The 21873-nt window shown below is 58.3% G+C and overlaps 2 protein-coding genes across 15 annotated transcripts in view; both read left to right on the top strand.

The window, feature by feature from the left end:
* The window catches only part of ANK1 (ankyrin 1), a 207505-nt gene extending 192875 nt beyond the window's left edge, over positions 1 to 14630 (top strand). For 7 of the 14 annotated variants that reach the window (XM_078069580.1, XM_036102294.2, XM_036102283.2 and 4 more), the window contains 5 exons: positions 139 to 424; positions 4627 to 4710; positions 5726 to 5866; positions 6123 to 6256; positions 12056 to 14630. In XM_078069580.1, the coding sequence (XP_077925706.1) occupies positions 139 to 424; positions 4627 to 4710; positions 5726 to 5866; positions 6123 to 6221 (610 nt within the window). In that variant the 3' untranslated portion in view covers positions 6222 to 6256; positions 12056 to 14630. Of the gene's footprint in view, positions 1 to 138; positions 425 to 3479; positions 4003 to 4626; positions 4711 to 5725; positions 5867 to 6122; positions 6257 to 12055 lie in introns of those variants that run through there. The other 7 variants (XM_036102290.2, XM_036102287.2, XM_036102293.2 and 4 more) reach the window with 4 other exon arrangements.
* Positions 14631 to 17353: 2723 nt separating this feature from the next.
* On the top strand, positions 17354 to 21622 carry NKX6-3 (NK6 homeobox 3). Its single transcript, XM_036102269.1, has 3 exons — positions 17354 to 17735; positions 19675 to 19844; positions 21377 to 21622. Exons 1-3 carry the CDS (start codon positions 17354 to 17356, stop codon positions 21620 to 21622), a joined length of 798 nt encoding a protein of 265 aa, XP_035958162.1.
* The last annotated feature ends 251 nt before the right edge of the window (positions 21623 to 21873 follow it).

Genomic DNA, 21873 nt, shown 5'->3' on the forward strand with positions numbered 1-21873 from the left:
GGACAGGACAGGCAGCTGTGTGCTGGCTGTGGGATTTGCTCACGCAGGCCCATCCCTCCAGCTCTGGAGGGGGAGGGTATCTGAGCAGCCAGAGACTGAAGGATGACCAGGTGTCCTTTCTCTCTTCCTGGACCCCAGACTGCAGGACTGGGATGAGGAAGGCTCCATTGTCTCGTACCTGCAAGATGCTGCCCAAGGTTCCTGGCCAGAGGAGGTCACCCAAGGCCCACACTCCTTCCAGAGTACGGTCACCACCATCCAAGAGCTGGAGCCCAGTGGTTCTCAGGAGTATGAGAAGGTCCTGGTGTCTGCAACTGAGCACGTTTGGGAAGAGCCGCCAGAAGCTGAGAGCAGGGAACGGAGACGACAAAGCCACCAAGCGTGGGTGCAGGAGGCTCGGAGCACTTTCTCCCGGATGGCAGAGGTGAGGGCGCGCACAGAGGCACCTGCCGATGTCCACAGCGGCGCTGGAAGGGCCTGAGGCGGAGGGCGGCCTCTCCTTCAGGCGAGCCCCGGGCCTAGCCTGCTTCCTTTCTTTAGAAATTGTGGCAGGGACTCACTTTCTCTAGCAGTAAGGATACAAAGTCATGGTCTCTGCTGAGGGAAGGGAGGAGCTAACATTCCCGGAGCCCCCTGGAGCCCCCAAGTATCCCAGGCAGGGCCTGTGTGGTTGTCATGCTCACACTCCCTTGGCTCTCAGCTGTTACTCCCATGTGGCAGCGGATGGTTGGGCAGGTTGCCCACGGTCAGAGGATCCGAGGTGGGCTTTGGAGTTAGGTCTGGCTGATTGCAAAGCCGCGGTCTTTGTTTTCTTTTTCCGTTGTGTTTTAGGAAGGGCGTAGAGCAGAGAGACCTAGGTGTTAGGCTAACTCTCGTCCTACCATGGTCTGCGTGGCCACGGACAAGCCACTCGCTTCTCAGCACCTTGGTTTGCTCACCAGGAAACGAGGAGTGCATGGATTATTGCCAAGGTTCGCTGGCTTGGGAATGCTGCGATCCTCTGGGTGGGGTTCAGCAGGTGGACTAGGAGAGGCGCCCCGCCTCGCTCCCCACCTGCCGTCCCTGCCTCCCTCAGACCTCCCTCCCCACGCCGGGTTTGCCCTGCTGTACTTCCTTCATCTGTTCACTTTACCTTCACTCCCCATTCCCATTCCCATAGATCTCCATTTTAATGTGTCTGGGGAATATTTTTTTATTATGAAAAATCGCAAAGAAATACAAAAACAGACAGAATAGCGTATTAATTTCCGTGCACACACCACCTAGGCGCCGCAGTTGCCCAATTATGGTCAATCCTGTTTCATCAATACCTACCCATCTCTTTTCTCCCCCCAACATATTTTTTTGAAACAAATCCCAGACATCTCATTAAGGTGTGCCTTTTTAATGTATGCACCGCTGTTCCATGCCTGTGTATTTTTAGTGTGTGCATAAACAATGTGTTCTGCATCTCATTTGGTTTCTTATGGTTCATCCTCATCTGAGAGCTTTTCATCTCCCCCCCCACCCCCGCCTTCTGCCACTTTCTCTTCCCTCTGCCCTACCTGAACCTGAGCCCTAGCAGGCACGTTGGGGCCCCCATGACTAGGTTAACTCCACAACAGTCCTGGGCTGCCGTCTGCAAAGAACTGCTAGGAATCCAGTAAGGTTTTATGTAGACTGCTTCCCTCCCAGGATGTGCCTTGGACAGGACAGGCAGCTGTGTCCGTTTTTAACCCCAGACCACCCCATGCATTCTTGGCCAGCAGGCTCCTCTTTGGCACTTGTACTCCTAATAGCAAGCACTTGGCCGAGAGCACAGGTGCTCTTAACTGGGTCTGATTCCTGATTCCTGGGGAAAGAGAAGGATGCCAGGAGCCTTCCTATCCCTGGCCCCTTCGCAGCTAGCCTTTGGTGAGGGGAGGACTGGGGAGAAAGCAGGAGCACTCCAGGGGGTCACAGGAGAAACCTTCTAGGTCATAGGGTCCAACTGCCTTGTTTATAAATGAGGAAGCTGAGGCCCCAGAGAGGCTGAGGGCTTCTCCAGGGTCACACAGCGATGCAGTGTGAGGGCCAGGAGAGTCCGGATCTCCTGCTTCCCAGTCAGAGCGAGTGAGTGTGCAGGGCCACCAGGCCTACCGCCTTTCAGGTCCAGGACAGGATTAGATGGCATAGATGAGCTGTCGTCCTAATCATCTGACGGGACCCCAGGGGGCAAGGGTTTGCAGAGACCTCATTGACTAGTATTTCCGGTGGATCTCTGAAAACATTGACGGAGAGAGAGAAAGATGCCCTATAATTTGGGGCTAGGGAGGCAAGCCTGAAATGACTGTACGACATTCTTCTCTGAGGCCCCAGCTGGAAATATGTGAGGTTGGGCTCCCCTTGGCTGGGCCCAAACCGAATGCTCGCAGGCGCCCAGCTCCTTTGCATGTGCGGTGGGCTTTTATTTCTCCAGGTGCTTCCTTGTGGAAACGAGGCAGTGCTGTGTAGTGACGGGAGCTTGAAATCGGACCCTTTCATTTACTTACTCTTTGACTCTGTGCATCCATTGTCTGTGTAAAATGGAAAAGTCATAGAACCTGCATGGTAGGGCTGTCGGAAGGCTTCACTGAGTTCGTCCGTGGAGTACACACAGCGCAGTGCCTACGGAGCGGTACTCCGGGCGTGAGGGCCTGCGCTGACTCTTCATCATGATGGTACCCCGACCCCGGTGCTCCTCGCCGGATGGGGTAGGGGGAGCGCCTCAGTCCGTCCCTGTTTCCCAGAGAAGGCACCCAGAGTTCCCTGGCCCCCGCAGTGGGTGAGCTGCAAGTCGCTGGGCTGTGCCCCAGATCTTTGTTCCCTCTGCCATGTGGACTGTTACTCAGAGCGGCACAGCCTGATCCGGAAAGTGAAATTCCTGTGGGCCACAGCCGCCACGGCTGCGTTTGTGAATCAGCTCTGCAAAGGCGAGCCTCAAGCGCGTGGTTCCTGCTCGTGGGCGCTGACGGCCCAGCCTGGGAAGAGCCTTTGAGGACAGGCCTTAAATAGACACACCAGTTACACGCTTACGTTTAGGGTTGCTGGGCCCAGGGAAGGGGGGGTGCATGCCGAGGGCCCTCAGGGCTGACGGGAATTGCACGGGCTTCCCGGTGGCCCCCCTACCTGTGCTGGACCCCTGCTGAGCTAATTTGGTTAGGCCTGAGCAAATCACTCATCCCAGGGCTATTTTTGAAGTAAACCCTTAACTCTCCCTCCAGGGTAGTAGCCGGCCCCATCCCTGTGGGTGGGGGTGAGCTCCATTCTGACCACAGCAGTAACCGCCTAGAGAAACACACAAGTGGCCACATTCTCCGGACACCTTATTTCCTGGAGTCCCGGAAAGAGAACACTTCCCTGGACAGAACTGCTTCTAGTGCGCATGCGGCCGGGCAGGCCTGGGGGGGCGGGGCAAGAGGACGGGGCGGGGCGCCCGTCAGCCACAGAGTGACTTTGACATGCGCTTTCAGTGCCCGCTGTGACACGCGCACCTGCCCGCTCCCTTCTAGCCCAGTTGGACAGCCCCAGCAGCTGGTTTGGGGAGCTAAAATTACCGAAGCCTGATGTCACCCAGGCGTGAGGGCAGAGCCTGGGGCTGCTCGGCAGGAGGGCACTCAGCGGGCAGTTCTAGTGAGGGGCCATCCAGTCTCCTGCGGAGAGAGAATGCAAGGGGTCCCAGGGGCACGCGGGAGTCTGAGAGGAGAATGAGAGGTTGGACCCCCACAGCGGCCGGAGCCCTGGCCCCACTAGTCCCCAGAGGGCCCAGCTGCTGAGGAGGTGAGGATGTGGACTTTCATCACCCAGCTCCTGGTCACCCTAGTGCTCCTGGGCTTCTTTCTGGTCAGCTGTCAGAACGTGATGCACATTGTCAAGGGCTCCCTGTGCTTTGTGCTGAAACGTATCCACCAGGAGCTGGACAAGGAGCTGGGGGAGAGCGAGGGCGTGAGTGACGACGAGGAGACCATCTCCACCAGGGTGGTCCGGCGTCGGGTTTTCCTGAAGGTAACCGCCAGGCAGGAGACACGGCTGAGGGCACAGCACCGCCATGTGCGTGGGCAGCAGCTGGGGGAAGGGACGGGACCCCGAGTCAGAAGCCGGAGCCGGGGGCTGTGGAGCCCACTGGGACCGCCACGCTGCGGCGGCGCGGGCAGCTCAGCTCTGGGACTTGGGAGGCCCGTTCTTGGCCTGCCCCTGTCCCCAGCCGGCTTCAGGAAGCGGGCAGGTCACACTCAGGACGCCGGTGGCTGTGGAAGGGCTTTCACGCTGCAAAGGGCTGTCGAGAGATAAATTAGGTGCCTTGCTTCCTCTCTCGGGGCCTCCTTTGTAACACTTGCGTGACCGCCCCTGTTTTGCCTGCTCCCCGGTGCTGGTGAGGGATCAGGCACACAAGGCTCTTGCAAGCGTGGGGCTCCATCCCGTCTTCAGGCCCCACGGCCCCCAGGGGCGCCTCTCATGCTCGGAGCCCTGGGTTTGGCCGCTGCTACTTGCTGAGTTGGAGTTTCCTGCCGTGGTGGGGATTTGTCCGACTGTGGCTGTTGGCTCTGCTCTTTAATTCCCTCATCCTCCACCTTATGCCCAGGCCACCCACTTATTAATCTTGAGTTTTCTCCTTTTCTACAATTCTAGGGGAGTGAGTTTCAGAATATTCCAGGGGAGCAGGTGACAGAGGAACAATTCACAGATGAGCAGGGCAACATTGTCACCAAGAAGGTGGGTGCACAGAGTGCCCCTGAGCTGGGGAGAGGCAGCGGGGCTAGAAGCTAAAAGGTGCTGGACTCGCCTCCTTGCTTCTCACTGCTGCCCTAACAGAGGGTCAGCCCGGCTCGGGCGGGCTGGTTCAGGTGCCGGGAGCTCTGGTCATCTGGGGTCCGGCCTGACATTCCTCATAACCACTTTACCTGATTCCACCTGAATTCAGCTCCTGCTACTTTGTTCCAGAAGGACCAGGCTCCGTGGAACAGCCCAAACCTAGCCCAGCGATGTCTAGCCCTGGAAGCTGCTGTAAGACAGCAGGGTGGTGGTCCCCGAACTCCCACGGGCCTCCGACAGCAAAAAGGCTGTGGAAATGCATTGAATTGGTCGCAGCTTTTAATTCACTAGAGCTGATTTTGCCTGTCAAGTATTGGGCACCATGCTAGGTCTGGGCAGAAGAGAGAAGAAGGGGCAAAGGGGGGACCTTGTATGTGCTCCCTCTGTGGTGCTACTCCCAGTAAATTGAAGCAAGACCCCTCAGGTGTCCATCTTGCCTCTTGCAAAGTGTGCCTCATGCAGGCAGGGACGGTGTCCTGTGTTTTCATCTCTCGGTCCCAGGACGTGGTAGGCACAGAATAGACAGGGCTGGAATATTTGGGTGAGGGAATAAGAGAACACACTTGCCTGGAATCCCTATAGATGAAAAGGAGCTGTTCTGCCCTCAGCAGCTCACGGTGTGGGGAAGATAGCAGGACCTTCCAACAATATCAAGAGGCAAAAACCCTGGCTATTGATGGACCGGCTGCAAATTCTAGCCCCCCTGAGACTGTGCAGAGCTTGTTTTCCACGTGATGGGTTGGTGCGGGCGGGGTGGGGGGTGCGGGAGACCAGCCCCTGCTCTTGGCCACTGGAGGAAGGGCGCCTTAGGACAAAGGCTGCCTCTCCCCCAGATCTCATTGCCAGGGGACCTGCTCTTCCCAGCCTCCGTCTCCGTGGCTTCATGGGCCCTTTGTCCCCTCCTTCTCTTTTCCAGATCATTCGCAAAGTCGTTCGGCAGATAGACTCGTCCGGTGCCGCTGACGCCCAGGAGCACGAGGAGGTGATTGCTGAGGGGCCCCTGGAGGACCGCAGTGAGATGGAAGCTGATGTTGATTCCTTTATGAGACACGCGCAGGTACTGCGGAGGCTGCAGCCTCCTGGAGGCTCCCGAGGCTCCCGCGCCTCGGGGCGCCCAGCACCTCTACGGGCTGCTCACCTGTGCGCCCGCCCACTCTGGGCTTCGGGCAGCACCACGCTCCCTCCCACCCGTCTCGCCCCTGTGCCTCCGTGCCCTCTGGCAGGCAGCGTTTCCATGGCCTCCATGCTTTCTCATGCCTATCTCTTGTCTCTCTGTGATCCGTCCTACCTTCTGTCTCTGCTGCTGTCTCCAGGTGGAGCTGCGAGGGAGTAGCCTGCAGCCGGAGCTGACAGAGAGCAGGAAGGGGGCTCAGATAGTGAAGCGGGCCAGCCTAAAAAGGGGGAAGCAGTGATCTCTAGCCCCTCCCCTCGAATGGCCTCTTTGGAGGTAACGCCGTCTTTCTGCATCCTTTCTGCATGGCCTGGTGCTCGAGGAGTGGCTGGTGCTGGGAATGGCTGCTCACTTCCTCGCGTCTCCCCCTCGTCTGGGGGAGCCCCCCGCTCCGCCAGCCCCAGCATGGTGCAGGAGGAACAGGGGTGCCGTGGCCTCGAGGCCCAGATTGTTTCCCAGCCTGCTAACTGTCACTCTGAGTCTCGATTTCCTCCTCAAGAAAACAGCCAACAATATCTGCTGATTGACCTCCCCAGGGGCGCAAAAGTACAAATTTGAGAAAATGCTTTGATGAGTGAAAATACTCAGTAAATCTCAGTGATGATATTATCCTGAAAGCCAAGCGATGGGGAGGGAGGACGGTGGGGACAGGCCTAGGGGAGCACAGGAGAGTCTGTCTAGGCTGGGCCATTTCAACGCAAGTCCCCCGGCAGAGCTCCAGCAGTGAGAGACTTAGAACAGCACTGTCTCTTGAGCCTGGAACCCTTCGAAAGTCCTGAGCAACCCAAGGCGCCTGTTCTCCTCGGTGCTTCTGGAGACAGGTCACTCCGTTGCTTTCTAGGAAAGGGTGAAGTGAACAGGCCCGAGGGGCGGATGGCGTCCTCCCCGCAAGCTAGGAGGCCTGTTGAGGCTTGGTGCATGCATGCGGGAGCATGAGGGCCGCGTGGCTGAGGAGCAGGGGTGTGCGGGGATTTGCAGTGAGGGAGGGCCGTGAAGACGCCGCAGCGAAGGCTCTCCAGCAGGCCCGAGCAGTGCTGGGGGCTCCGGCGGCCAGCTCTGACCTCCGTCCTCCCTGAGGGATCCTGTACTGAGCTGCCCCGAGGCCGTTCGCTGTGCCCAGCTCGGGGCAGCTCAGTACAGGATGCATCGGGGTGGGAGTCGGCGGGAAGCGAGGAAGCATGGTGGCCCCACCATAGCACTAATCCGGTTCTTGGCATTTCAGCCCCCCCCCCCCCCCAGGGCCTGGCTCTGGGCCAAGAGGAAAGCAGGCTCCGGCTTTCTGCATTCAGCAAAAAGCAGGGCCTCTGCCTCCCAAGCCACCAGAAGTGCTGGCTCTGGGCTTCCCAACATACCTCAGCACCGGGCAAAAAAAAAAAAAAGGACTGCGGATCCAGTTATAGGATAAAATTAGACCTGACTCCTCAGCAGCTTAAGGAGGTCACAGTATTAACCCCGGCATTGCCAAGGGTGCCACCAGGCTGCTGGTTTAGATTAGCTGGGGTGAGTCCTGGAAAGAATCCAAAGGTGCAAACAATTTGAAGGAGCAGGGAGGAGAAGGAAAAATGCCCTCTTCTGCCTGATTCTTTCTTACGGATCAGCAGCGGCAGGGGCTCTACATCTCCGCTTCTGTTTGGCTCGGGTTCCTTCGACTCATGTTCCTGAACAGGAAAGAGGCAGCCCAGAAGCCAGTCTGGGAGGAAGGCAGGAACCTGGAAATTTTTTTTTTTTTTAATTTCTGTGGATGTTCTGCAAGGTGGCTGAAGCCCCCAAAGGCGATAGGGTTCCAGACCACTGAGCATGGGTGTGGGGAGCACTGGGCAGCCTGGCTCCAGCACGGTGCCGGGGCCTCTGCCAAGAAAAGGCCAGGGAAGTATGCGGTGGGGACAGTGGTGAGGGAGGCAGCGTGGAACAGGCTCCTGCCCGGTCCCGAAGGGCCTGGCGGGCAGCCTGCGGTGCTGAACCCGCACAACAGGACAAAGACCGCAGAGCAGATCCTCTCAGCACTTCCTGCCACCCACTCGCAAGCCCGTACAGCCGGCCCTCAGTATTCCCAGGTTCCACACTTGCAAATTTGCCCCCTGGCTAAAATTTATGTTAACCCCCAAACCCCCCCACACACAGTGCTTTCGTGGTCATTCACAGACACACACACACACACACACACACACACACACGATGGTGAAAAATTTGTGTTCAGTGCCATGTTGTTTGCATTTTTGTGCTTTTTGTTGATTTTGCTGTTTAAAATGGCTCCCTAGCCTAGTGCCCAAGTGCTGTCTCGAGTTCCTAAGAGCAAGAAGACTGGGATGTGCCCCACGGGGACAAATACATGTGTTAGATAAGAGTCACTGGCCGTGAGTCAGGGCACAGTCCATGGGGAGTTACGGGATCAGCAGTATTAAATAAGGTGTCCTTATACAGAAACACACGTGAGACAAGGTTATGTATTCATTGTTTGACAAAGATGTGTTGAACGGAGGCTCACAGGAACCTAACTGGGCATTTTCCTTGAGAGCAGTGTGCAGTGTTGGCAACTTTCTCGAACATGACCACTGCGAATGTCGAGAGTTTACTGTGTCGGTTTCAGAGAGAGTCAAAGCTGGGGCTTGGGAATCTAGATGCAAGGCCTGGCCTCCTGTTCCAGGTGGTGTGGCCTTGCACTAGTCACTTGCCCTGAGCTTCCGTCCCCTGGAGGGAGATTGCAGACGGTCCCTTCCATTCTTTCGAGAGGTTTAGAAATAGTCGTGGTCCCTGGGCAGGCTGTGGTGAGGAGGGCAGGACAGCTGTGCTCAGTCAGTGCCCATCCTAGCTTGACCAGGGGCAGGTCAGCCGACCCCGCCATGCCTCGGGTTCCTTAACCATGAAATCTCAGCCGCATCACGCCCTTGCCCTGTAGGATGGTTTCCGGGATGGATGGGGCGTGTTTGTGAAAGGCTGTATACATTGTTCAATTCCCACCCGCTATTTCTCCAAGTGTCACCCGAGAGTCGGGTTAAAATGCAGATTCCCAGCCCCTGCCCCTGACCTACTGAATTAAAATTCTGGAACTCGGGATTCTGCCTCCAGCTCCTCAAGTGATTTTTATGTGTATTGAAGAGTGAGTTCTTCTGACCAATTTTGGTTTTCCTTCCAAACCTCCTAGAGGTGATGCGGACTTGATAGCAAGTTGTACACTTGGTATTTAAAAAGCGGGCCGCAAGGAATGAAGGTTAGAAGTTTGCTCAAAGATGGCAGAATGCCCCCACCCCAGGTGAGGAGTGACTAGACCCCCTCACCCATCGATTCCCCCCCCCAGTCACCCCCACCTTGGGAAGGACTCTGTATCTAAGGCCTGGCACGTGGGGGGAAGGGTGCTTTCTGGTGTTTGAGACGCTACCATACTGCTGTTTATTCAGGGCCTGACGGCTGGTGACGGTAGCAACTGGTGGGTTTTGCTCCGGGCCCCAGGAGGTGGGTCCAAGACTTGGGGTGTGCGCTGTGCGGGAGCAGCGGCGTGGAGCGGGCAGCTGGAGGGCGGTGGCAGGGGCAGCCCCGACGTCTGCTGGGCTACCCGCAGCCTGGGCAGGCGCTGGTCTTGGCATCTCTCTGCATCGCCGTGGCTCTGGCTTCTGGAACTTTCAGGGGAGCTGCGGCACAACAAGGCTGCAGCTTTTCCTTGTTTTCCTTTTGAAGAGACGCTTTCCATTCAGACACTGTGGTTCTCAGAGCTTGTGTTAGCTCCGACAATGGGCTGTTTTAGTAAGTTTAAAAGTTAAGCAATTAGTCATCTCCCTGGGAAGGGGCAGGGAGGCAAGGGGGTCATGTTTTATGTTGCTGTTTTAAGTTCCAGGCCACCCTACTCGCCAGCCATTGCAGGCGTGCGAGTCTGGGGCTGAGGGAGAGGGGAGAGGGCCACAGACACTGGGCAGGGTGGGAACAGGAGGTACCGCACACAGGGATGGGGCGGGACAGGCACGGAGCAGGACTGCCACTTGTCCCTGTTCTTTATAGGGTGAGACCTTTCTCTTGGGACAAGAGGTGCAGGGCAGTGGAAGGGTCCAGGACGTAGCCAGGAGACCTGCCTTCCAGTCCTACCCCTGCCACTGCTGGGTGCTCCCACGAGACCCATCTCTGCTCCTCCCAGAGTCTCAGCTTAACCAAAGCGGTCACCGTAGAATGATCTCTAAGCCTTGACCTCTCTCCTCTGTGCTGTGTCTGGGCAGAAAAGTGGAAGGTGGTCGGCTGTTTTCCCCAGGCTCAAACTTTTACGAGGTCTCTTGTTCGAGGCGTGCTTAGCCCTGAGTGGGGGGCGGACCCCTGGGAAGGGTAAGGCCGGGCCCTGGCCCTCAGAGTGTTTCTGCTCCAGCCGGGGAGATGCCGCAGGTCTGAGACAGGGAAGAGAGCCCAGTCAGAGTGTACATCCACATACACTGTCCCGAGCACTCGGAAGCTCTTTGAAACATCACCACCATCTAATGAGGTGCAGCCTGTTATTGCCCTCGTTTAATAGCAGAGGAAACTGAGTCACAGAGAGTGCAAGTAATGGGACCAGGGAAATCGGCAGAGACAGAATATGAACTCAGGCAACCCGGCTGGCTTCAGAGTTCCTGCTCTTACCCACTATGCCCTGTGATCGCTCTCAGTGAAAGGTGGTGGAGGGAGTGGGAAGCTTCCAGAGCTGAGAGGAGAGAAATGACAAGGAGCCGGGGTTATCAGGGAGGCTTCCTGGAGGAGAGGTCTTGAGGGTGGTGAGCAGAGCTTCTGCAGAGAGGGGACAGGACAGCACCCGTGAGGGGAGGGCCGCGAACAAGGCAGGAAGCTGGTGCGCACCGTGGGTTCGGAAGGCTTGGAGGAAGCCAGCTTGGCCGACAGAGAAGCTCAGGCGGTGACGAAAGAGTCTTGCCCTCCAGGGTCACAGCAGCAGAAGGCCTGTGTTTGGCTATGTGGCAGCCTCTGGCAAGGGACCTAGCCCAGCCCTCCCACCCCTGGAGGACCACTCAGAGTTGAGTTCCCCTTGACCCCCTCCAGCTTCCTCCCTAACCATGTCACCTGTAGGGCCTAGGACAGCTCCCTGTCTGGGGACAGCTCCGCCGCGGAATGAGTCTCTGCCTTTCCGTGTCACTTCCTACGCCGCCCAGGAGACTGTCAGCTCCTCTTTATTTAAGTGTGCTCCTTCCCCCCCCCCATCCATCCCAAGGTCTTGCAGATGGAATCCTGAGTGGCTAGTCCTGGAAACACAGAGTTCTCACCCCAGGGAGGAGGTGGGGGACGAGGCACCAAGACGTGGCAGGAGCGGTGTCTCCCTGTGAACCCCAAGCTGCAGGAAGTGGACTTCACTCTGCAGGCAAAGCTGCTCTTCTCCAGCCAAAGATACACAATGTCCTGGGGAGAATGCACCCGTTTTTTTTTTTCAAAGATCTCTTAAAAAAAGAGATCTCTTTGCCACCACAGAGGCTGTCCACCCCCAGGGCGTGGGGAGAGGAGCCAGAGGAACTTGACAGTAAGAGCTTATAGACCAGAGCCAAAGAGGGACGGCTGTCCCCTGAGGTCCTAAGCTCCTGAGGCTGTCTGTGATCATGTCTGCTCCATCTCTGGGTCCCCAGGGCTGGCACTGAGAGACATCAGTGCGTGTTGGCTGAACTGAACTGAGAAAGTGGAGGGCACTGCTGCCTTCTAGCACAAGCCCTGGCTTATGAACTTGGCCCCCTTCCTAGGTCCAAGGATCTACTCAAGGGAATTTCTCCCCAGGGGACCGCTGGCGTGGGAGCCTCCTGCCTCCTCTCTGAGGCACAGAGCACACACAGGAGGGTTTTCTGGGGAGCTCGTCCACTTGGGCAGGGGACCCACGCAGGCTTGGACAACCACCCCTGAGAGGCAGCCTCTGGGCTGGGGAGAGGGAGAAGGATGGCTGGCAGTTCAGGAAGGTCAGGGAGCTCTGAGCTCAAGGTCTTTCACCTCCTTGCCTGGCTTGGGGAGGCTGCTTTTCCTGGATCAGACCCTGCCTCAGCAGCCAGCACAAAACTCAGTAGTTGGGTTTTTTGCTGGGAGTTGCCCCTTTAGATCCTAAGTAACTCCTTCTCTCTTTGTGTCCCTCAGGATCACACCTCGACACCCAACCCTTGAACTCCACATACTCTGCCATGCACACGGGAGGAGCGCTGGAGCGGAGGGCTCCGGAATGGTGCACCTGTTCCTCCAGGCTAACGGCATGATCTCTGTAAGGGACTTCCTTTGGTCTTCTATTCGCATGAACGACTGACTGTAGACGCATGACCTACAGTCCTCAATCCTGCCTCTAGCGACCACGGATCTCTGTCGGGAATCAGGACAAACGCCTCGAGAAGGGGGTTGGGGAGAGAGAGAGGGGGATAGAAAACCGCGAGAGAGCGCGGAATGCGAAAGTGAACAAGGGCTCTTTTGTGCTTGGGGATGGTATATTTTGTAAAATCATTTTAATTTTGACTTGTTACAGGGTACTTTTTTTTCAACCTCATCTGTAGGAAATCCATGTGGGCTTCCTGGAAAGAAAAAAAAAAAAAAAAAGAAAGAAAACTAGGCACCAAATCAGTTCGGCACCTTAATGCCATGTCCTCATCTGCCAGTCTTCCCCACCGACACAGGCCTCCATTCCATTTGTGCCATCCCATCCCACTCCCCAGGGGGCCGCTTCTCCCAGAATGTTCTACATGACATTCAGGACACGCGCACACACACACACACACACACACACAAGCACCTCTCCCCTCTCCTCAGTATACACACAGATTTTACTGTGACGTCCAAAGGTGTATAGAATCTCCTGTGGACAAACTGGAATTTTTTTATGTTCTCTCTCTCTCTCTCTCTCTCTGCCAGTTTCAGTATTAATCATCTTCCAATGGAAAATCATTACCTTGAGAGTGCATTCGGGGTTCCTTGTGTTAGGGACTTAAGAATCTGAGGTGAGGACCGCCCCCCCAGGCTCAGCTGTAGGCCTCAAAGGGAGCCAGTACCCCCTCTGAAAGGGGGTTCTCTCTCAGCTGGGGGCGGGCCGGTGGCTGTCCCAGGATTGCACCAGCATGTTCAATAGAGAAGAGGTTTCCTATATCTTCAAGCACTTATATCATAGTCTGTGTTCAAAGTGTAAACTGTACAGTAATCAGCCTTGTGTATATGAAAAACAATAAATACTATGCAAACCGATAGAAACCCTTTAGCAGTATGTACAAAGCACTAACAGCTCAGCTCCTGAGGACTTCTCCAGGCTGCGGGAGAAGGAGCTACAGCCTGTCTTTCAGTGAAAGAGGAAGGGAGTAGGGCTAGTGAATGTATCTGCCAGTTCTTAGAAGTCAGCCGCCCCCTCCCCAAAAAAGGTCTCCCAGAGCCAACTTGGTGCTCTAAGTCCAGGCAGCCCACAGGATGGGGGGCCTAGGCCGGACAGCCTCAGTGCCCCCACTCTGACCAAGCCCCTCTGCCCCACTGGGAGAGGCGGGCGAGGGGCCCACTCCTGACCACAGGGGCGGGGGGAGGAGAGCGCAGCCGGCCCCCGGGAGGCCCCGGGCTGGGAAGGAGCGCCTCCTGGGCCAGGCCCTCGGGCAGAGCAGGAAGGAGACCGACAGCGGGCTGTTCCTCGCCTCGGTGCCACCAGGGAAGAGCCTTAAAGCGACACCGGAGCCTCCGGCGGAGCGAGGCCCGAATCAGCACAATCCGCCCCGCCCGGCCCCGGCGGGCGCCCCCTAGGGCCGGGAGAGAGACTGGCAGGCTCTGCTCGCTCGCGAGGGCCTTTGTTTGCGGACGTCCTGTCACCTTCCTCCCTGCCGCTCCTGAGGCGGCCTCGGACACATCCGACCTTCCAAGTAGCACAGAGGCTCCCTCACGACCGAGCCCCCGCGGCCCTGGTGCCCGTCATCAGCGCACACGTCTCCCGGCGGAGGCCGCAGGCCCCACGCGCCCGGGGCCGGCCGAGGCGCTCCGCTCCGACCGCTCCGACCGCTCCGACCGCTCCGACCGCTCCGACCGGGCGGCGAGCGCTCGGCTTTCCGAGGGGCAGGCCCGGGCGCCGGAGGCCAAGCCGGCGCCCAGCGCTGCGTCCCGGGAGGCGCGGCCCCGGCCCCCGCGCCTGGGCGCCCGAGCGCCGCGCTCCTCCGCGTCGGGCCGGGCGCCGGGGCCACCGCGGGAGCCGGCGGGCTCCGCCGGGGATGGGAGGAGCGCGGCGGGCCGGTCGGCCCGGGGAAGACAGGCGCAGGGCCCGCCTCCCCTCCTCGACCCCGCGCCGTCCCCCGCAGGCCGCCGCCCCCCCAGTAGCCCCTCGTGGAGCCCCGCGTGGGCCCCGCGGCTCCAGGCTATGCTTTGGCACCCTCAGCTGCGTGTGGCATGGCTGCTTGGCCCGGCGGCCCCAGGCCCTTGGCCGCATGGCTGTGCGCTCCAGTTGCTAGTAGGAGCTGGTAGGGGAGGAGTTTGGGGTCTCCACACGATGCCTAGAGAATGCTGCAGTCTGCACATTAGACGCTTTTTAGAAGTTTTGGAATTACCCTGATTTTTTTAATTGTTATGAAAATGACTCTTTTCTTGGCTCTCTCCCAAATGCTCTGTTATCGGGAGAGAATCCCCCCGCCCTACTCTGATGTATAGACCATTCTCCCTACACCAGCTGAACAAATGTCAAAATTAATAAAGAAATTGACTCACGGCACAGGGCTCCATCTCTCCTTCCTGGCTTGGCCTGGGGCAATCTGAGGTGCTGGGGCAAGAGTGAAGCCTGGGTTGGGGCCTGAAGGAGTCCGGGGGTGGGATCAGTCAGCAGGGAGGCCTGCATCCTCCCTCCCTCCCCCCCCCCCCCGGTGTGTGTGGGGGTGTCCCCTTCCTGGAAACCTGGACAGCCCCTTCATCAGACTACCCATCCTGGGAGAAGTCCACCAAACCGCTGGGGTTAGTAAGACAGATTTCTGTCTCCTAAGGATTACCATGAGATGGGAGCAAGTCCAAGGTGGTGGAGGGGGGCACCACACTCCCCCAGGGTGCATGGTTGAACCCACAGTATACGCTAAGGGGGGACCCCCCCCCCAGTCCCTCCCTGTGAAGGTGTCTGGCCCCTGCACTCAATGTCATTCAAAGTTCAAGAACTTTTGAGAAAATTGCCCTGTTCCTCACTAGTTCCTAACACTTCATGAGGCTGGTCACCAAGCTGGCCTCAGTTTTCTCATCTGTCAAATGGGGGAATGGATCAAACAATTGCTAAAGTCTTTTCAGTTTGCCCTCCTGGGATTCCCGAACGTGAATGCCTTTGTCACGCCTGGCAGTAAATAAGAAATCATCTGCTGCAGGTTTTCTTCCTCATAAGTTCCCATCATTAGGGGGTGACCAAGTCATATTCGCAGGGTCTGAGGAGCACGGGCGGCCCTCACTCGGAATCTGTAGCTTCTCTCTCAGAAAAGCCACCCTCGACCAGGCACCAGCTGAGGCTGTGCAGCCGCATGGCCCAGAGCTGTTTCAAAAGCACAGTTTCAGGATCACAGTCGCCTGGGGGGGAGGGGGTGTCAGGTGGCGACACTGGAAATCGGAATTAAGGCTCCCAAATGGTTGGGATGGGCAGCTTGGTAGCACAGCCAACTCAGAGGGGTAAGATCCTTTTTTCTTGTTTTTAGTCTAAACTTGTAGAGAAATAACCTCCACAGCCCGTGTGAGGTCTTTCTTGCATTAGCCTACATCATGTACGCTACAGAGAACATGGCTGGGGGCAGCCAGTTCCACCAGGAACAGATAGCAGCGTGGGGAGAGGCAGGCTCTGTGTGAGAGGGGAGCCCTCCCCAAGTCCTGGGTCCAGACCTCCAGCCGGAAGCCTGGGAGAAGGCCAGCGAAGGGCACCTCTTTTCTCCCACCTGCCACTGTTCAGACAGCCAAGGAGCCCACAGCCTGATCAGGAAAGGCTTTGGAACTGCCCCGCGGAGGAGGGACAGAAGTCTGTCTGCCTGACAGTCACTAATGTCCTGTCATTTTACATGTTCAGACCAGTGGCATGCTGGTTTCCACTTTTAAAAACAAAACAAAACAACAAGAACTGCAAGAAAGGATTCTGTCCCATGCAGAAACAACCGGGTATTCACCATGGCTTCCCTGTTTGTAAAACGGAAGATGGCCCCCAGTAGAGCCTTGTATATTGTAAAAAAAAATTCATTAGAAAAAAAAAGGCATATGGGTGCTCTTCAACTCAGTCAAATAATGAGTGAGCACCAACCAAGTGCCTGCCAGGGGGGCCCACCACTGAATCAACAGCCATCTCAGCCATCACAGCTTTCCAACCCGGCTGCCGAGCCAGACAGAACATGGCAATGGGCTCCAGCAGAGGCACAAGTGATTCCTCGGAGGAGGAAGACGGGAGAAGAGAGGGAATCAGGAAAGTCTGCTCGGAGGCGGAGGTGGGAAGAGCACACACCCGGCAGGCGCAGAGCTGCTCCCCTCCCACCCCCCGCCCCAGTCTGCTGGCAGGCTCCCACTCCCAGGCTCTCCGGCGGTCACAGAGATCCACAGCCCCAGCCCCCACCCCCCAGCCAAAGCCCAGCCTCCCCACTTACCCATCCCAGCTCGGAGGAAAAGAAGCATCCACACTCAGACACCATACTCCCCCACTGGCTTGGGTATCTGCACATAAAGGGGTCTGCGCACCCCAGGACAGTGACCCCGACCCTGGCCTCCTCACCCTCAGGGGAGCGGCTGCCTCAGGAGCCTCCAGGGGGCCCCAGGTACCCACCTTTCCCTAGATGCTGGGCTTGGGAGACCAGGAGCTGGTAGACCCTCTGAGAATGAACAGAGCTTCCAGAGCTCATTCTCTCTCTTCTCTCTCTCTTCTCCCTCCCTCTCTCTCTCTCTCTCTCATACACACACACACACACACACAGAGACACACACCCTGGCTGATTTTACAGTCAATCTTTCAAAGTGCAATTTGTCTTGGAAAAGCCAATGTGAGGCCTGTGTGGGTTTCGACCAATGGCGCCGCGCCTCTCACAGCTCAGCCAGTCTCCGGTCTGTATTCTAATGGACCATATCTTTATCAGGGAAATGTTGCTTCTCTGAACTTAAAACTTCTCATGGAGGGCCCCCAGACTCACAGGCAGAGGAGGGGTCTGAGCTGAGGCGTGGGGAGCCGCCCTCCTCCAGCACGGACGGGGAGAGAGCCAAGGGGCGCTGGTGAGGCCTCTCACCTGCCCCAGGAGCACCTGGCTTCCGAGCCGCTGACGTAGGTGCTGGTCCCCGGGCCGGGGCCGGGCCGATGCCTTAGGTAGGAGGGCAGTCTGGGGCTCGGGCCGCTTTTGACCCTCCAAACCTGCCATGGGCTTCTGGGTCGGAGCTCGGGGTCTCTGGCTTTAGGGGCCTGGATTTGGGCTTCTCACCTTCCCTCACCCTGACCCGAGGATCATGGAGTCCAACCTGCAGGGGACGTTCCTGCTGAACAACACGCCACTGGCTCAGTTCTCGGAGATGAAGGCCCCCGTGTGCCAGTACTCGGTGCAGAACTCCTTCTACAAGCTCAGCCCTCCGGGGCTGGGCCCCCAGCTGGCCGCCGGGACCCCCCACGGGATCACAGACATCCTGAGCAGGCCCGTGGCCACGCCGAACAGCAGCCTCCTCTCCAGCTACCCCCACGTGGCAGGCTTTGGTGGACTCGGCTCCCAGGGGGTCTACTATGGACCGCAGGTGGGGAATTTTCCCAAGGCTGGCAATGAGTACCCGCCCCGGACCCGGAACTGCTGGGCGGACACGGGCCAGGACTGGCGAGGCGGGCGGCAATGCGGCAACAGTGAGTACAGGGCAAGGCTCCATACCCCCCCGGCCCCCCGCAGGATCAGGGGAGGAGGAGGTGTGGGAAGGGAGGGGAGGGCTCCCTGCCGTCCACCTCTCCTCAGCCACCATCAGACACCTGGGTCCATGGCTCACCGTGGCGCACGACTGACTTCTCCCCTCCCGGGCCCACCCCAGCTCTGCCTGGACAGGTGTCTTGCCCCTCAGCCCTCGCCCTTACCAGCGGCTGCCTCAGCTGCCCTCCTAGAAACCCCGGGGGGCTCCAGGTCAGGTGAAGACCCCATAACCCACATTTGCCCTATGTAGGGTCCGCCTGGCAGATTAGCTTCCTTCTCCCACTCAGAGCCCATGTCACTTCTTCCTCCAAAGCAGGCAAATGCTGTCCCCAGTGAGAAGTTGCCACAGCATCACCTTCCCAGGGAGACCCACTCATGCCCTGACACCCTTCAGGGCCACCAAATGCACTCCGACCCCATCTTGGTCCCGCCTGCGATCAGGGGGGCCGCCGTCCACCATCCTCCTCGGGGCTCACGTCAGCAGGAGCAGCGACAACTGCCCGGCCCCTGGGAGCAGCTGCCGAGTCAAGTCAGACTCGGCCCTAGTTGTTGGGGGGGGGTCTCCCTACCCCACCATGCCCAAACCTGTTTTCAGAGAACGGGTGCGGGGTCCCCAGGATGCCAGTCGGAGCCCAGAGGAGGCGGCAGGACATGCACGGGCCCGTGAGGCTCCCCTGGGAGGCAGGGAGGTGACAGTGGCCGCAGGAGCCCTCCCCGTGCCACGGAAGCCCGGCCAGGACCAGGCAGGGGCAGAGACAGAGGGAACTTCCGCTCCTCTCGGACCTTGGGGCTGCCCCACCGCAGTAGGGGCTTGGCGCCCACCAAGGAAACCCCAAAACACATCTACCTCCCCATGTGCGGCACTGTTCCGGGGGGTCACACCGCCTGACAGCCCCCCCTCACTCAGCCTGAGCATGGCGAGCTCCACGTGGGTGAAGACCTCATCTCTTGGAACTGGCTTTGGGAGTGCTTTAGGCCTCAGCACTCCATCTCCCCCTCCCCCCAGCACACACACTCTCTCCACGCCCCTACTCTTCAATCCCAAGTGCACAGCCACACACAGGAAAATATCCAAGTCCGTGGCTGAATTAACACAAAGGGAGAGAGGACTGCGGATGACAGTCTCTTGGGAAGCTTCTTCCCCACCCAGTGCCTCAGTTTCCTTACCTGTAACATGAGGAGACGCGACATGGGCTGTTGGGCTGCGCTGACCAAGGCCCAACACAGGTGGGCCTTCTGCCTCCCTGGAGCCCTGCCGCTCTCCAGCCCGGCTCCTGCCTGAGCGGCTGCCCTAGCTGGGCAGGGAGCAGGGGCAGGGTCCGAGCCTCTGTGTGCAGACTGTCCTGTGTGGTTGAGGCCACATGACTTCTAGGCCTGGTGACAAGGGAGAGCAGTAACTTGGGGCCTAAAGCTCTGGTTTTCTCAGAAACCTGGAAAATGGGATCCCAAGAACAAGGGATTAGGCAGGGGAGGAACTCCCAGGCCCCTTGGGGCCCTGACAGTTGGTGGAAGGTACCTAGGCTGTGTCTTGGTGAGAAAACCGAGAAGAACTTCCTGCTGGCCCTGGAGGGAAGGCAGCATCACTGAGTAGTGAAAACATTACAGAGAGAAGGAGACCGGGGCAGGCTGCAAGCGCCCTCTGCCCCTAAGTAGCTCTCCCCTGGGGTAGGGGCCCTCTCGGGGGTCCCTGTCCAACCAAACGTGGCAGAGGTCACAGTCACTACTGTCAGATCACCAGGAATGCTGCTTGTTAGCGGAGTCACGATGCCCCCACAATCTCAGGGGCTTCTCTGTAGGAGGGAGCTCGCCCAGTGGGAGATGCAGGACAGGGCTGGCACCCCCACTCCTGCCGTTAACCACACACTTTCTTCCTCCCGCCAGCCCCGGATCCCCTGAGCGACAGCATCCACAAGAAGAAGCACACCCGGCCCACCTTCACGGGACACCAGATCTTTGCCCTGGAGAAGACCTTTGAGCAGACCAAGTACTTGGCTGGCCCTGAGAGGGCACGGCTGGCATACTCGCTGGGGATGACTGAGTCACAGGTCAAGGTGAGTTTGTGCAGGAGAAGGGGTCTGCCCTGCAGGGAGCAGCCTTCCAGGGGAAGAAAGGCGGCTCTCAGCGGGAGGCTGTCCTGCCCACCGCACCCCAGAGGTGACGATAATGACCATAACCAAAAAGATGGCTGTCAATACTGCTCTCTGTTTTGAGAACCTTGAGTGCAGGAGCTCATTTAAGCCTCCCAGCAACCTGGAGGTGGGGATTCTTACCCATTTCACATTGGAAGGAACAATCTCAGCTGAGCCTCTTGCTCAACGTCACCTGGCTGGTAAGTGCAGAATTGGGGCTCAAAGCCAGATCTGTGGGGCACCCACCTAATGCCTTCCCCTCCTCTGCACAGTGTTGGCCAGAAATTTCCAGGGCTGGGCGCCTGGGTGGCTCAGTTGGTTAAGCAACTGCCTTCGGCTCAGGTCATGATCCTGGAGTCCCGGGATCGAGTCCCGCATCGGGCTCCCTGCTCGGCGGGGAGTCTGCTTCTCCCTCTCCCGCTTCCCCCCTCTTGTGCTCTCTCTCTCTCAATAAAATAAATAAAATCTTTAAAAAAAAAAAAAAAAAAAAGAAATTTCCAAGGCTGATAGCAGCCTCTGGCCCAGATCAGGAGTCAGTCTCGGGGCCACGGTAGAACTGGATTTATAGGCTTGTTGCTTCAGCTGGCAGGAGGAGCCGGCCTTGGTTTGCCAATAAGGTGAAGATAACACCTCCTTCCAAGTCCACCCAAAATGAAGCTCGGACGGGATATGGGGGGCAGGCAGACTCCAAGGGGCATGCAAGGGCCATGCTCACACTGCCTGTCACCCAGCTTGCAGTCAGTGAACAGGCTTCTCCCTCCAGGCTCCCAGAGGCCACCGTGATGCTAGATCTCTCCTGAGAGGCTTTGGGTGGAGGGCCCCCCCCAAGAAAGCTATGCCCGAACTGCCCAGCTCTGTGACATGCTGACAGGTTTAAGGGTAGGAGAGGGAAGCACAGGGGCAGGTTGGGACCCACGTCTGGGCTCCGATAGCATCACCAGCCACCTACCTCTGCAGCTTCCGGGTCTGCGTGGAAGGAAGCCACGGGCCCTGTTACCTATTTTTCTGCCTCTTTAGGTACTTTTCCGCATTCATCAACTATCTTAAGCAATGAAAATACGTTATTTTTATAATTGGGGGAAATTATTCATGAAGTTCAGTGAAGCTCCATGAAGCTAAAGAAGGGACGACTCTTGAGCACCTACTGAGTGCCCTCACCTGGGCATTCCAGCATCTTCCATCCAAGTGCCCTGGGTGGCAAAAGAGAAGATCCACCGCAAGGAGGGCTATAGCTAAGCAGAAAGGGCTGCTTCACTTACACGCATTCGTTTCTATTTTACGCCCCCCCCCCGCCCCCAAACGGTGTGAATATTACAACCTGGTCTATCACTGAGCCATTTATTTTACTAGAAAAATAAGGATCGAGTGTCCTTGCCGCCCAGTGGAGTCACCCTCCTGAAGGGGGGCCCTGTGTGTGCTGTGCGCGCACGAGCCTCAGCCTCCTTCCCACCCAGGTGTGGTTCCAGAACCGAAGGACCAAGTGGCGAAAGAAGAGCGCCCTGGAGCCCTCGTCCTCCACGCCCCGGGCCCCGGGCGGCGCGGGCGCGGGCGCGGGCGGGGAGCGCGCGGCCTCGGAGAACGAGGACGACGAGTACAACAAGCCGCTGGACCCCGACTCGGACGACGAGAAGATCCGGCTGCTACTCCGCAAGCACCGCGCCGCCTTCTCGGTGCTCAGCCTGGGCGCGCACAGCGTCTGACGCCCGCCCCCGTCCCCCAGCCCCGTCCCCGCCCCCCCGTCCCCGCCGCGCCCCGCCTGCGGCCCCTCCCCTGCCCCGCCCGGGGGTCCGGGCCCCCCCGCCCCCTCAGAGGCGGAGGAGGAGGTGGAGGGTGGAGAGAGGAGGGAGCAGGGGGGGAGGGCCCCTCGCGGCCTGAGACCGGGCACCCTGTCGGCCGTCCCGCGCCTTGGGCCCAGGCCTGGCCCTGCCCGCTTCGCAAACGCCTGAGTGCC

This window comes from Halichoerus grypus, chromosome 3 (assembly GCF_964656455.1).
Source record: "Halichoerus grypus chromosome 3, mHalGry1.hap1.1, whole genome shotgun sequence".
In the NCBI taxonomy this organism is placed as follows: Eukaryota; Metazoa; Chordata; class Mammalia; order Carnivora; family Phocidae; genus Halichoerus; species Halichoerus grypus.

Bases quoted from the DNA above. Each gene is read 5' to 3' on its own strand.
- NKX6-3 (XM_036102269.1), top strand. From the start codon at position 17,354: ATGGAGTCCAACCTGCAGGGGACGTTCCTGCTGAACAACACGCCACTG. The intron at 17,736-19,674 runs GTGAGTACAGGG...TCCTCCCGCCAG, and splicing joins CGGGCGGCAATGCGGCAACA to CCCCGGATCCCCTGAGCGAC. The intron at 19,845-21,376 runs GTGAGTTTGTGC...CTTCCCACCCAG, and splicing joins TGACTGAGTCACAGGTCAAG to GTGTGGTTCCAGAACCGAAG.